The sequence below is a fragment of the Schistocerca piceifrons genome, chromosome 1 (assembly GCF_021461385.2).
Source record: "Schistocerca piceifrons isolate TAMUIC-IGC-003096 chromosome 1, iqSchPice1.1, whole genome shotgun sequence".
NCBI lineage: Eukaryota > Metazoa > Arthropoda > Insecta > Orthoptera > Acrididae > Schistocerca > Schistocerca piceifrons.
Genome location: NC_060138.1, coordinates 284,843,271 through 284,856,840, shown reverse-complemented (window position 1 = coordinate 284,856,840; position 13,570 = coordinate 284,843,271). Strand labels below are relative to the sequence as shown.

The window sequence follows — 13,570 nt, the reverse complement described above, 5'->3', positions numbered from 1 at the left end:
CGATACAGAATAAAATTCATACTTTCCACGTACATATACAACTTCCAGTAAGCCACTCCCTCTGCCCAACATCAGATACAAATTTAATTATATTTATAAAAGAGTTGGCTTAATAACCATGACTACTTCACATGAATCAAAGTAGCTCTTGCCTCTACCAAGGCTGGATTAAGTGTTCCCAAGATTACTTTTTCAACTGTTCTTCTTTCACATAACAATAGTCATTGACACAACAGGCACAAAGCTGCATAAAAAGTCCATGGTTCTTCCTCTGAAACATCTATGGACTGCCCGACAAGTACTTGTCGATGCCGTTCAACTGCCAATTCTACTTTCTTCCCGCGACTGATTTTAAACCTGCACATACAAATAAGTGACATGCAGTAGGTATGATTTTACCATCCCACACTCGTATCTAGAATATTGTGTGTTTGAGACGGTAGAAGGCTGAGTGGTTCTAGAATTTACACAGAAATTCTCGAATCACTAAAAGGGGTCGAAACATCGATTATTTTAGTAGGAAATATGATGTCGCCTAACAACCCAGAAGATTTTTAACTTTATTAAAAGGCATATTTTGGTTCTGATTTGATATTTTCATGTCAGGCAAAGGTATGGTGGTGTTATTTTCATGTCAAGCAAAGGTATGGTGTTGATCTTTCCAATATATTTTTTCTTATTATCTCAACTGTTTCACATACAGGTATACAGCTGTACAGTTTTACAATTTCTAGGGATATAAACTTCGCTTGAGGTGGTACAGTCATGTCGTTCATACTGTTAATGAGTTCATAGCTGTTCTTTACAGAATATGATTTTTCAAATGAGTATTTTCCAACAAATAAGTAATTTAGTTCTCTCATTAATATATAGGCAGACCTATTAATTGCATTCACAATAGCCCTGACTGGCGTCTTGGTTTTATGGAACTTTGGCTGTGCTCTGTGTCTAAGGCCTGTGGGATTAATTACAATAAACCCCCCTTCTTAGTGAAAAGAAAGTTGCTGTTATTGAGGAATATTCTGGTTTTAGCCTGGAACTATGGTGTGGGGTTAATTTGGACTTCACACATGTGATTGATTGCACAGAATTCAAGTGTTTTAACTATCTAATGACCCTTCAACATACTAACTCTTGTGAAATCCTTGTCAGATTTCACAGCCAGGGCATTATGATTTTGCAGTTTATTACTGGTAGAAACTGTGTGTGTTTGTAAGCCTTGTGACCTAGTACTATTTGTTCAGTGTTGCTAAGCTTTGCAAAACCAGCAGGTATTTTTAGTAAGCAAATGGTGTCTTATCTTGTTGTGATTTTTGTTTAGTTTTAAATTATGTTTAATACTGTTTTTAGCGGAGCCATTTCGGTCTTAGTGAGTTGGCTGCAAGGCCACCTTATTGTATTAAGTGCATAGTGTTCACATGTACGTAGATAAATTTGTGCACTGAATTACTAAAAAAAAAAACACCACAGAACTGAAATCAATAGTTCAATAGTGTAATGTTGTAATGTCTCACAACAGCTCTGCTAGTTTACCAATTATGCAAACGATGCTTTGGGATTGTAAAACTGCAAGTGAACAACTGTAAAAGAGCATCCTACACAGGCTGTGGAGTCAAACATAATACACAACGAGACTCAGCTCCAAATCAGCAGAGACATAACTGTGGGGATTAATTTCTGGCTAACTTTTGTTTGTGGTCTCATCGTGTGTGGTTGCATACTACAAGAGATGATGATGATGATGATGATGCCAGTTATTTTCATGTGGGACTTTCTGACTGCCATCTTTAGGATAAGTTCAGCCACAATGTATGTAGAGGGCCTGATGATGCTGAAGCTTACCATCGAAACCAGTTGCTAATAAACTGATAATGAAATTACAGCTGATGGTAGTGATGAAAATTGTGATATTCCTATCTGTTGTTCTCCCCTCCTATTTAACATGAGTGGATATGCCGAAATAAACAAAATGTCCTATATGCTAAATGATATCACAGTTAGCATAAGGAGGGCTATGAGTAAAGCGTTCAGTGAATTCGAAAGTAAAATTCTATGTACCGACTTGACAGAAAATCCAAGGAAGTTCTGGTCTTACGTTAAATCAGTAAGTGGATCGAAACAGCATATCCAGACACTCTGGGATGATGATGGCATTGAAACAGAGGATGACATGCATAAAGCTGAAATACTAAATACCTTTTTCCAAAGCTGTTTCACACAGGAAGACCGCACTGCAGTTCCTTCTCTAAATCACCGCATGAACGAAAAAATGGCTGACATCAAAATAAATGTCCAAGGAATAGAAAAGCAACTGAAATTACTCAACAGAAGAAAGTCCACTGGACCTAACAGGATACCAATTCGATTATACACGGAGTATGAGAAAGAACTTGCCCCCCTTCTAACTGCCATGTACAACAAGTCTCTAGAGGAATGGAAGGTTCCAAATGATTGAAAAAGGGCACAGGTAGTCTCAGTCTTCAAGAAGGGTCGTTGAGCAGATGATCTGTTGTAGAATTTTAGAACATGTTTTTTGCTTGCGTATCGTGTCGTTTTTGGAAACCCAGAATCTACTCTGTAGGAATCAACATGGATTCTGGAAACAGCGATTGTGTGAGACCCAACTCGATTTATTTGTTCATGAGACCCAGAAAATATTAGATACAGGCTCACAGGTAGATGCCATTTTCCTTGACTTCCGGAAGGCGTTCGATACAGTTCCGCACTGTCGCCTAATAAACAAAGTAAGAGCCTACGGGATATCAGATCAGCTGTGTGGCTGGATTGAAGAGTTTTTAGCAAACAGAACACAGCATGTGATTCTTAATGGAGAGACATCTACAGACGTTAAAGTCACCTCTGGCGTGTCACAGGGGAGTGTTATGGGACCATTGCTTTTCACAATATATATAAATGACCTAGTAGATAATGTTGGAAGCTCCATGCGGCTTTTCGCGGATGATGCTGTAGTATACAGAGAAGTTGCAGCATTAGAAAATTGCAGCAAAATGCAGGAAGATCTGCAGCGGATAGGCACTTGGTGCAGGGAGTGACAACTGACCCTTAACATAGACTAATGTAATGTATTGCGAATACATACAAAGAAGGATCCTTTATTGTATGATTATATGATAGCGGAACAAACACAGGCAGCAGTTACTTCTGTAAAATATCTGGGAGTATGCGTATGGAACGATTTGAAGTGAAATGAACATATAAAATTAATTGTTGGTAAGGCAGGTACCAGGTTGAGATTCATTGGGAGAGTCCTTAGAAAATGCAGTCCATCAACAAACGAGGTGGCTTACAAAACACTCGTTCTACATATACTTGAGTATTGCTCATCGGTGTGGGATCCGTACCAGGTCGGGTTAACAGAGGATATAGGGAAGATTCAAAGAAGAGCGACGCGTTTCGTCACAGGGTTATTTGGTAAGCGTGATAGCGTTATGGAGATGTTTAGCAAACTCAAGTGGCAGACTCTGCAAGAGAGGTGCTCTGCATCGTGGTGTAGCTTGCTGTCCAGGTTTCAAGAGGGTGCGTTTCTGGATGAGGTATCGAATATACTGCTTCCCCCTACTTATACCTCCCGAGGAGATCGTGAAAGTAAAATTAGAGAGATTCGAGTGCGCATGGAGGCTTTCCGGCAGTCTTTCTTACCGCGAACCATACATAACTGGAACAGGAAAGGGAGGTAATGACAGTGGCACGTAAGGTGCCCCCGGCCACACACCATTGGATGGCTTGCGGAGTATAAATGTAGATGCAGATGTATGTTAATTTAGTTTACAATGACAAAGATGACGATGACGACGACTGGTTTGTGGGGTGCTCAACTGCATGGTTATGAACACCCAATCTTTACACAGTCCAATCTCGCCACTTTCACAAATGATGGAGACAATACAAACACCCAGACCTTGGGCGGAGAAAATCCCCAACATGGCCAGGAATAGAGTCCGGGACCACATGATCGAGAGGCAGCAACACTAGCCAGTAGATCATGAGCTGCAGACAATTTAGTTTAAGACATTCTATGAGGGTACGTCAATTATTATCCGCAATTTATTTATATTTTTGTTTATTTTGGTAGTACTGTAATATTACCTAGATGACACATGCTTTGTTTATTTGTTGTTATATCTTTGCAATTTTCGAGCTGCTATTTTAGTTTCATTATCACTGCCGTGCTGTTAATCATGGCTTCTTTACTTGCACCAAAGAAGAGCAACGTTCAGTGATCCATTTTTGTGGTCAGAGGGAGTATCAGAAGCTGAAATTCAACGAAGACTTTCGGTACTGTATGGGAACATTGTTTTGCAACAACGGAGTGTCTACGAATGGACTGAAAAATTCCGAAATCATCGCATACGTGTTAAGCACAAAGAAGGAGCTGGATGACCGTTTGCCGCCACAATAGAAGAAACCATTGAGCGTTCACGTGAAATGATTCTCTTACACAGACGATTAACTATTGACAAAGTGGCACATCGTCTGCAAATTAGTCACAGTTCTGCCTACAAAATCATCCACACCAGACTCTGGTTTTATAAAGTTCATGCAAGATGGATCCTAAAACAACTCACACAGTTGCATAAACAAACATGTTTGGACACCTGCAAAAAACATTTGGATCGGAATGTTAACGAAGGGGACAATTTCTTAGACAGGATCATTACTGGTGACGAAATATGGATCCATCCTTACGAGGCGGAGAGTAAACAGCAGACTATTGAATGGAAACATCCAAATTAACCGTGCAAGAAATAATTCAAGACCCAACCATTCGCAAGTAAACTGATGCTTATGGTTTTTTGGGACGAAGTACTGGAACATTATGGGGAAAGGGGAACAACAATAAACAGTGTATGTTACAAAGAGATGCTTACTGTTAGGCTAAAGCCTGCAATTCGAAGCAAACACCGAGGATTGCTGTCAAAAGGTGTTTTGTTGTTGCACAACAATGTCCATCTATACTGCTGCTCACACTGCTGAAACACTCCAGAAACTCAAATTTCAAGTACTGGATCATCCTCCATATAGTCCCTATCTTGCCCCCTTCTGACTATCACTTGTTTGTCCTTTCAAACAGGAATTAAGGGGCCGTCAATTTGCCTCTGATGAAGCAGTGAAAGAAGCGGTGCATTTCTGGCTCGCAATTCAGCCAAGAACCTTCTTTTATGAGAGCATCAGAAAGCTTGTACAACAGTGGACGCAGTGCATTGAAACACAAGGAGGCTATGTCCAAAATGATGTTCTTGTAAGTTTCCTACTTGATTACAATAAAATTTTATAACTACTTTGCGGATAATAGTTTACTTACCCTTTTAGTCTTAATTAACAATTTTCTGTGTGTTCTAATGCCTCAAGATGAGCTACATGTGTTTCAAACGTGTTGAAATATGTTAAATTAAACATGAGACAAATAAGTGACTGATAGCACAAAATACAAATAAGTAATTGTTACAGAGAGTCACGGTTCCCAATCATCATCAGTATGGCCACAAGTAATTAAATGACAACTGACTGAGAACACATCAGTTATAAACAATCTTTAATCTTAAACACCAAAGTTTGTCACATAGCCACTCCCTCTGAATTATTGTGAACTTAGCATTTTTTTTCCCTCCTTCTTGTGGACTCACTTTAAGCGACAAATGTATTGCAAGATGGCAAGTCTTTACTTGTTCCTATGTAATAACAGTTACCTTCTTTCTCTAACTTCATGGCTGCCATCTTGTTTTCTCTTGGTGCTGAGGTCCTAATAAGCAGTGCCACGTATTTAACTGCTGACTTCGTTCCTGATTTTCAGAGGAGTGAGGGCTATAGAGAGCTTCTACATTTAAATAACTCACTACAAAATGACAACATATTGTTTCTGTAATTTTCTATATTCAAATAAGTTATCTACTCAGAACTGATACATAATGAAGCTTTTCAGAGAGCAAGTTCATATATGATGTTTCAATGGTCAAACAAAACCCTAAGTTTGTACTGAACTCTGGCCAACACGGCACAGACTTTGTACAAACAGTTTATCTCAGCATTTTCCTTCTAAACTAAATTAGACACGCTAAGATTCTACTACCAATGCAAATAAAATTGAACTTGAAAATTCTTTTAACCTATTACCTATGCAAGAAACTTTATGCAGTTAAAGTGATGCCCAGTCCATGTCAACCAGAGCTGCCACCGTCACCGCTGCCATTACTGGGCTTCGATCCACAGACCAGTCCTGGCAGTCAACACTCTTCCAGCTGACAATCACAACCAGCCAAACGTTTCTTCCCATAACAAATGTTGTCAGGAAGACTGCTGAAAATTAAGGTGGACCACCAGAAGGTAATAGCCAGTGTCACAGTTCCATAGCAGCACTTCCAAGGGGGGAAGGGAAATGGATGGATGGAAGATAGAGTGCTAAAGATTCAAAAAGGTCTGCAAGATATGTAAGTAGCAGCCTGAACTTTTTTTTCACTCATGGGTTTTCATAAATCATTTGGTCTGACTCTTCCCTGCTTTTCCTATAACGTCAAAGTTCGATACTGTTGTGTTCAGTAATGGACCACGGACCAAACCACTCACTCTTAACATGCATGCAGTGTGATTTACCTGGGCTCTCTGTCCTGTTTACCAAGTCATGTCCCATAGTTTGTTGGATTTGCCATTAAAAAGGGCATTACACCAGCCAGTGGAGAGTGGAAAACAATGGATGTACCAAAAACTTCTCTAATTTTGTAAAGATAAGATGGAATGTACATATGGTTATTGCTGTAGATAAGGAATTATAAAATGGAAATGTTTTAGGACACATAAGGAAAATACAAGAAACATGTACATTAGTAATTACAAGTAGGCATCATGTGGGATTTAATATCGTGGCTAAATCAGTAATATTTGGAGGCATAATCTAGAAAAATAGGACACCCAGGGAGAATAGTTAACCAGTACAACTTAGATTGTTCAGATAGGCTTAAGCTGTGGTCGAATGCAGATAAATTAGAACAACAATAATGGGTTACAATGGTACCAAATGGTTAGATTTTACTGTCTTCTTCACATCCTGCAGGTTTGTCTCAAAACAGCAAAAGCACTAAGATACCATACAGATGCAAGGTGGTGGTTAGATGTAACATCAATCAAACCGCTCCAGTCTGTCGAGAAGGAATATTCATGTTAGCGGAGATCTACCAACAACAGCCGAGAAAGTGAAAGAAGTGATGCAATAGGAAAATCTATCAAATGTTGGAAGGTATGCGGAAAGAAAGAAATTAAAGAGATTCTGTTTCACTGCACAGCACAGTTGGAGCTGGTATAACATCTGTAACTAGGGTCAGTGGTATTGGAAAACTCTTTAGGCAGGGCCACTAAATAGATCTCTCAGAGCGAGAGGGATCATTAATAATACAGAGTGAACAGAGGAATAGATTATTGAAGTTTGAACAGATTCCTCTGTCACAATGTCATGACAATGCAACCAAAACCAAGTTATCATGCATCCTCTACTAACTTTCCCGAGTTCCTAAAACATATGAATATGTAGCAAAAGGACAGTATGTAAACTGCCAAGTTCATACAGGCTACCATTGCCAAAACAATATGGCAGTGCACAACCATTATTTTTGCATAGATTGCTTTTGTTCCCAATACGTTAGTGTAGGAGACAGCCCACAGTACATGCATTTTCCTGATTAGTTTTTAAGATAGGCAGCAAGTTCTTAGTGTAAACTTTTAGAAGATGATGGGGCAAGGAACAGAGAAGAGCAAATCAGATTTTAGTGCTGGGAAGCCATCCTGATACCTGCTCTGTCCCAAATAATGGAGTCCAATAAGAAGCAATTTCTCTCTGTCAAACACGTGAAAAGACTTGTGTAGAGCCAAGTGCTGGAGAGAGTAAAGGGCAAAGTGATACAGTGTGTGGAGGTGAAAATGTGAAGTGTACATGAACCAGTGCGCGCGCGTGTGTGCGCATGCGTTGGCAAAATTCAAGGGAAAATATTCTTCACAGAAAGGAGGAAATGTAAAGGGAAGAAGTTAAACAGGACTTCAAGCTAGCAAAGGAGTACCAGGACAGTAATTATGCCACATATTGGAGACAGCCAGGTGCTAGTCAGCGACTCAAGCTAAGTGGACTTCCATGTCAGCTGTCCATCACACTAATTCCATGCGTCCGACGAAGTCAGTGTGCTGCAGCAGCATTTAAGCCCGCTAGAACCAGCCTATCAGCATTTGGCCAGCTGGGCAGTATGTGAGGCCCAGTCTGTCAATCAGAGCCGGAGCCATCGCCATAGCATGCTTCATGGACCTCAGCCTGCCTGCCAAACCTGGGTAGACAACACTGCACCAGCAAACCACCTCTGCTCTTCATCTTTGGTCCAGACTTCAACTCTAGGACACTGCAACTTCCTGCAGTACTGGTCGACCTCACCAGATGCCCCCCATGCTAAAATAAGTCACAAGAGATGCTTAACCCAACGGCCAACCCAATATACTGGAGATGCTAGCTCATCACTACCTTCCGAGCAGTGTGTGTCCACTATACACTGCGCAATAATGCTTCTGCTACGCCACAATATTATGTGAAGAAGGAAACTTGCTCCAGTAACAGTATGTGTTGACTGTGTTAATTAAAGACTTCCTGTATTCATCCTTATGCCTATCTACAGCTGCTTTGGATCAAACTGGCCAAACTGTGTAAATTAGTAAAGAATTTATTGTGTCCACTCCATGACCACCTCCTGCTGAACACGTCCATCCCATCTTCAGCATAGATTCACATAATCAGACCTACCTCCCTATAACAAATGTTTCAAGGAACAATTTGAGGTAGCAACTGGAAACAAAGGAATTTCTGTCAGTCTAAGGAAGCTGCACTGAAGTTCTTACAGAATGCAGAGGTATTAACTCACTTCTGCAAAGTAACATCAAAATGGTAGCCCATAACAAACTAAAAACAAAGACACATCTCTGCATTGTAAGTAACCAAACTAACTGCAGCAATTAAATACTGACAGACATGAAACACTTTGGTGACTTTAAAAGAGAGAGAATGACAGCGGAGTCAGAAGACCTAAAAGTAGCTGCAGAAGATCAAGCATTGAGAAAAAATGACTATTAAAAAGATTTGAAAGTCAATAAAATGACATATGTTGACTTTGTGGAGTACACTCTGAGACCACAGATGACATGACAGTGCTTCATTGTAAGAGGAAGGCAAAATTAGGTGGATTCATACCTTCACTGGCAAATACGTGGAGCTCTAGGAGTACCTGACCTCTCCAACAAATGCTATGACCACACACGTAAAGCAGTTACGTCAATTAGATGTTACACTATCCTGTATAATCAACAAATACACACCTACCACATGTTTGCAGTTAACAAACCCGACATTGTATGTCAGTCAAATCAAAAAAATTTTCCTTTAATGTATTAGTCCTCTTATGACAGAAACATTAATGGTAAGGTAATTCAGAAGAAACTTAAGTAAGGATCTAAGCATCAGTATCAATGGAATGTGCAATGTTAAAACTAATGTCATCCCCATAATTGGTGGTGCCCTGTGATCAATGCCACATAACACAGACACTGCCTAGAATCCCAGTATGTAGTAATGGAAGTGAAATACAAAATACAATAGTTTGGAACTGGCCATATCTCATGTACAGTATTGTAAGATAATTCCAGAGGAAGCTAGAAGTAACCTGGAGTAGACTTGTTTATAACAAAAACATAATTTCTGTTGTGAGAAATTATGTTGTTATATGTAAATCGAAGGAGGAGAGGTGAAGAAAGGAGAAGAAAGGGGGAGGGGGAGAGGGATCACTGCTGTCAGCTGCGTTGGGACAGTACGCATGGACGAGTGAAAAATGTGTACCGGACTTTCATTTGAAAGTCTGGAACACATTTTCAATCGGCGATGCTGATTCCATATACTGTCCCAATGTAGCAGTAATCACTCCCTTTTCATTTTCTTCTTCCCCCTTCAATTTACATATAATGTATAACTGCATGGTGTCCATTCTTTCGGACATGTCTGAAAGAACTGACACCACACGTCTTATAATGTTGTTGCTGTTGTTATTATTATTATTATTATTATTATTATTATTATTATTATTATTATTATGTACAATGCAGTATCAGTCATGGGATGATCTATTTCCTAATATAAATGTAAAAGCTTGTTTTATGAGTGAAGTGTAATTTCTTTGGAGGACTAACTCTCAGAGAATTACACTGCATGAAAAGGAAAGTAATCAATTTTGTGATGCATCTTTTAGTATCTATTGCAAACAGTGATGATTATATCCACTAGTTAGCTATTGTTTTGTGTTTTACTTTAACAGAAGTTCGATATAAAAGTGGTACTCACTATTACTGTGAGTCTATATGTACAAAAGGTGTCAGTTCCTTTATGTTCTTTAAACAACATGTAAAGCAATGGCACTCTTTGTTATTTAATAATAGGTCTCCTGCAAAATACCACAAATGATTGAAGTCCATAAGAAATCTGATCACATGATCTGAGACAACTGTGAGAACCCAGAAACCCCTGAATTAATTATTTTTGAAGTGTTTCATTCATATAGGGTTTGTGTTGTATCTAATTTGTCCACACTTTTGAAATAAAATAGTCGCCAAATATCTAATATGTACACTGTCACAAGCTATGTAGTGAGCACACACTCCCATCCCATCAGATTGTGGATGATTCAGGCAACATGAGGCCTCTGTTAGATTTGTCACCTACAAGGAAAAAACACAGCAGAATCCTGTAATGTGGAATATTACTGATTTCAGTTTCCAGTTCTTTCCACCTTGCCTAGATAATACCCTGGAAAGAACAATGGGGATACAAGTTTTAAAGTTTTATTAGTATTTCTGTTTCAACAGAGTTTGCAGCTCACACTGCACAAGTTGATGAACATGACAACAGTATTGTTATTAAAGTAATCATGTGCAGTTAAAGAGGTACACTGATGTTTCCTCATGAGAAGAAAGTCTCTTCTATAAAACGAAAGCAAGAATTAAGTTTTGGCATGGATAAAACATAAAAATCTTAATACCACAGTTTATACTATACTGAAGGCTTTAGAAAGGAACAATACATAGCCTTATCAACTTAGAACATATTTAGAAACAAGCCAAAGAAACTCTTAGAGAAGAGATGAATTATTCAACATACACAAACATCTTTTCCTTGGCAGAAGACATGGTGTCAAACAAAGAATGTACTAAAATATCAATTAAGAATCATAATAAACATCCTATATAGAGACACTATGATTATAATAAGCTAATATACACCCTACCACTCAGCACCCCTGCTACATAGTGAATAGCAACTTTCCTTCTCATAATATTGTTACATTTCATCCTGGATTTTCCATTGTTTGATTTAAATACTGTATTCAATACAACCTTTGTATTTTCCAAAGAACATATTTTCAAAGAACACACACAGAAATGAATTTATACTTTTGTTAAAAAATGTAACAAAGACATAACTCCTTTGTAACTTGGCAGTTCCTGTTTGCAAATGTAGTTTTAGTTTCCATACATTATTTGGCAACTGTCTCTGTATTTACCTGCAAATTTATTTACAAAACAGCTTGACCAGAGAAGCCTTTTGAAAAGTGTTCATAACATAAAAATGCAGAACAGTGACTACTTGTGTTTCTGTACTTCTTAACTATAACGATCATCATTTAAGATAAAGCTGTCATCAACCTGAGGGTCGGTGTGAAGACCGCAGTGTTTTACTAGGCACGGTCGTATTGATGTGGTATTCCAGTGTGACACATTGACCTTGGATATAACTTATCCAGCCAATTACACAAGGACTTGTAGTTTAACTATGAATCACAATGCAACATTAACAAACACTGCCAGAGGTGAAAAAATTATAAGGAATGGAGAAGAATCTTAAGACTAGCTGTGGGCTGAACCAGAGACTTTTGGTTTTGTAGACTGGTACTTTATCACAGAGGAACATATGAAAATATCTTATACAAGATTGTACGAGCTTTAAGTAGCGTAGGAAAATATTTAATTCAACAACAAGTAAAATGACAATGAAAACCAAATGGATTGTACAATGAAAACCAAATGGATCGTACAGAATTTAAAAAACAGTACAGACATAAATGATTTTACAATTTTGCACAGTAATGAAACAATAAGTGATCTGCATGCAGTTTACTTAGCTGTACTAATAACTAACAACAATAACAATAATAATAATAATAATAATAATAATAATAATAATAATAAAAATCAAGAGAATCACTTACTCCTTCCATTTCACCAATAAATAATTTCAGCTTCTGTTTATTGATTTTACCAATGCTGTTGTAGAATGGTACAGTGGAGGGAAGTGGCACAAGACAATTAACACCTGAAATATACAATTTTATTCATGCTAATTGTAAATTGGCTGAAGCAACATCTGCAATTTTGTGTGCTTACATTTAAATATTTCAGTGTATTTGTGAAATCCAGAGATTTTTTACTAACTTTAGGGTGAGAAAATATGAAAATTGGCAGTTTGGCATAAGTGGCTGGAGATACAGGTCTTGTAGGCATTTTGCATGCTTGTGTGAAAGTCTGTGTGTTTTCCTTTCTTTTTTGAAGAAGGCTGTGGATGAAAGCTCAATGTGTAACAGCCTTTTCGTTGTGCCTGTCTGCAACTCAACATGTCACCATTATGGTGGGTAGCAATTTACCCTTTTCGTAATTTGTTTGTATTACAACCCGGACTTTCCACTGTTTAATGAATATAATACAATCTTGTTATAAGTGGACAGCAAAGGTTTCTCTCATCTTTGAATATGTAACATTTGTTTGCAAGTGTTCCTTTACTTCAACTGAGAGTTTTAAGCAGAACAGTGCAATATATTATGACCATCAAGCGCACCAGAATATTTGGTTGGTTCACTGGTTGTGATAACCAAGTTTTGTCTTCGATTATACTCGACTGTGATACAACACAAATGGCACACATAAGCCATGAATTTAGATTGTTGTGGTTCAATAAGTAGGAGAGAGAACCACATGAACATTGCAGAACTACCACATTTGTGTGGTAAAGGGTGAGAGACTGTGTCGCATCTAAGCATGTTTCATGCGTTTTTAAATTTAATACAAATAAAAGCCTTATATGCTAAACACATTTTTTAAATAAAATCCGTCTACAGAATAATAGAGGAGTTGTCCAGATGAAATAACTTTAGATTCAAACGTTCCCTTTGATGCCAGTGAGTCATTTTACATCACTGGGCAACTGATCAATGATTTTGTGGCTGCATACTGAAAATCTTTTTAATCCATTGACAGCCTTTGCCACATGTAACAAAGACTTTTTTTGCTGTGCACATCACTATTCTTTTCAAATTGTGATGGCTTCTTTATGATGCGTATTTACTTTATACATGCAATTGGACTGCCTACCTCCTTGAAGAGACACCTAAAAGGTGCCTGTGGATGATCATATATTATTTCACAACCACATGCTTCTACATTACACTTATTTAATATTTTTGAGTTTCCTTTGAACATTCACATGAGGGAG

General features: G+C 38.2%; 1 protein-coding gene across 1 annotated transcript in view; it reads right to left on the bottom strand.

Moving 5' to 3' along the window:
• The window catches only part of LOC124788551 (BRISC complex subunit FAM175B-like), a 134,192-nt gene that overhangs the window by 65,936 nt on the left and 54,686 nt on the right, over positions 1-13,570 (bottom strand). The window contains exon 3 of the mRNA XM_047255825.1: positions 12,294-12,397. Coding sequence (XP_047111781.1) covers positions 12,294-12,397 — 104 coding nt within the window. The remainder of the gene's footprint in view (positions 1-12,293; positions 12,398-13,570) is intronic.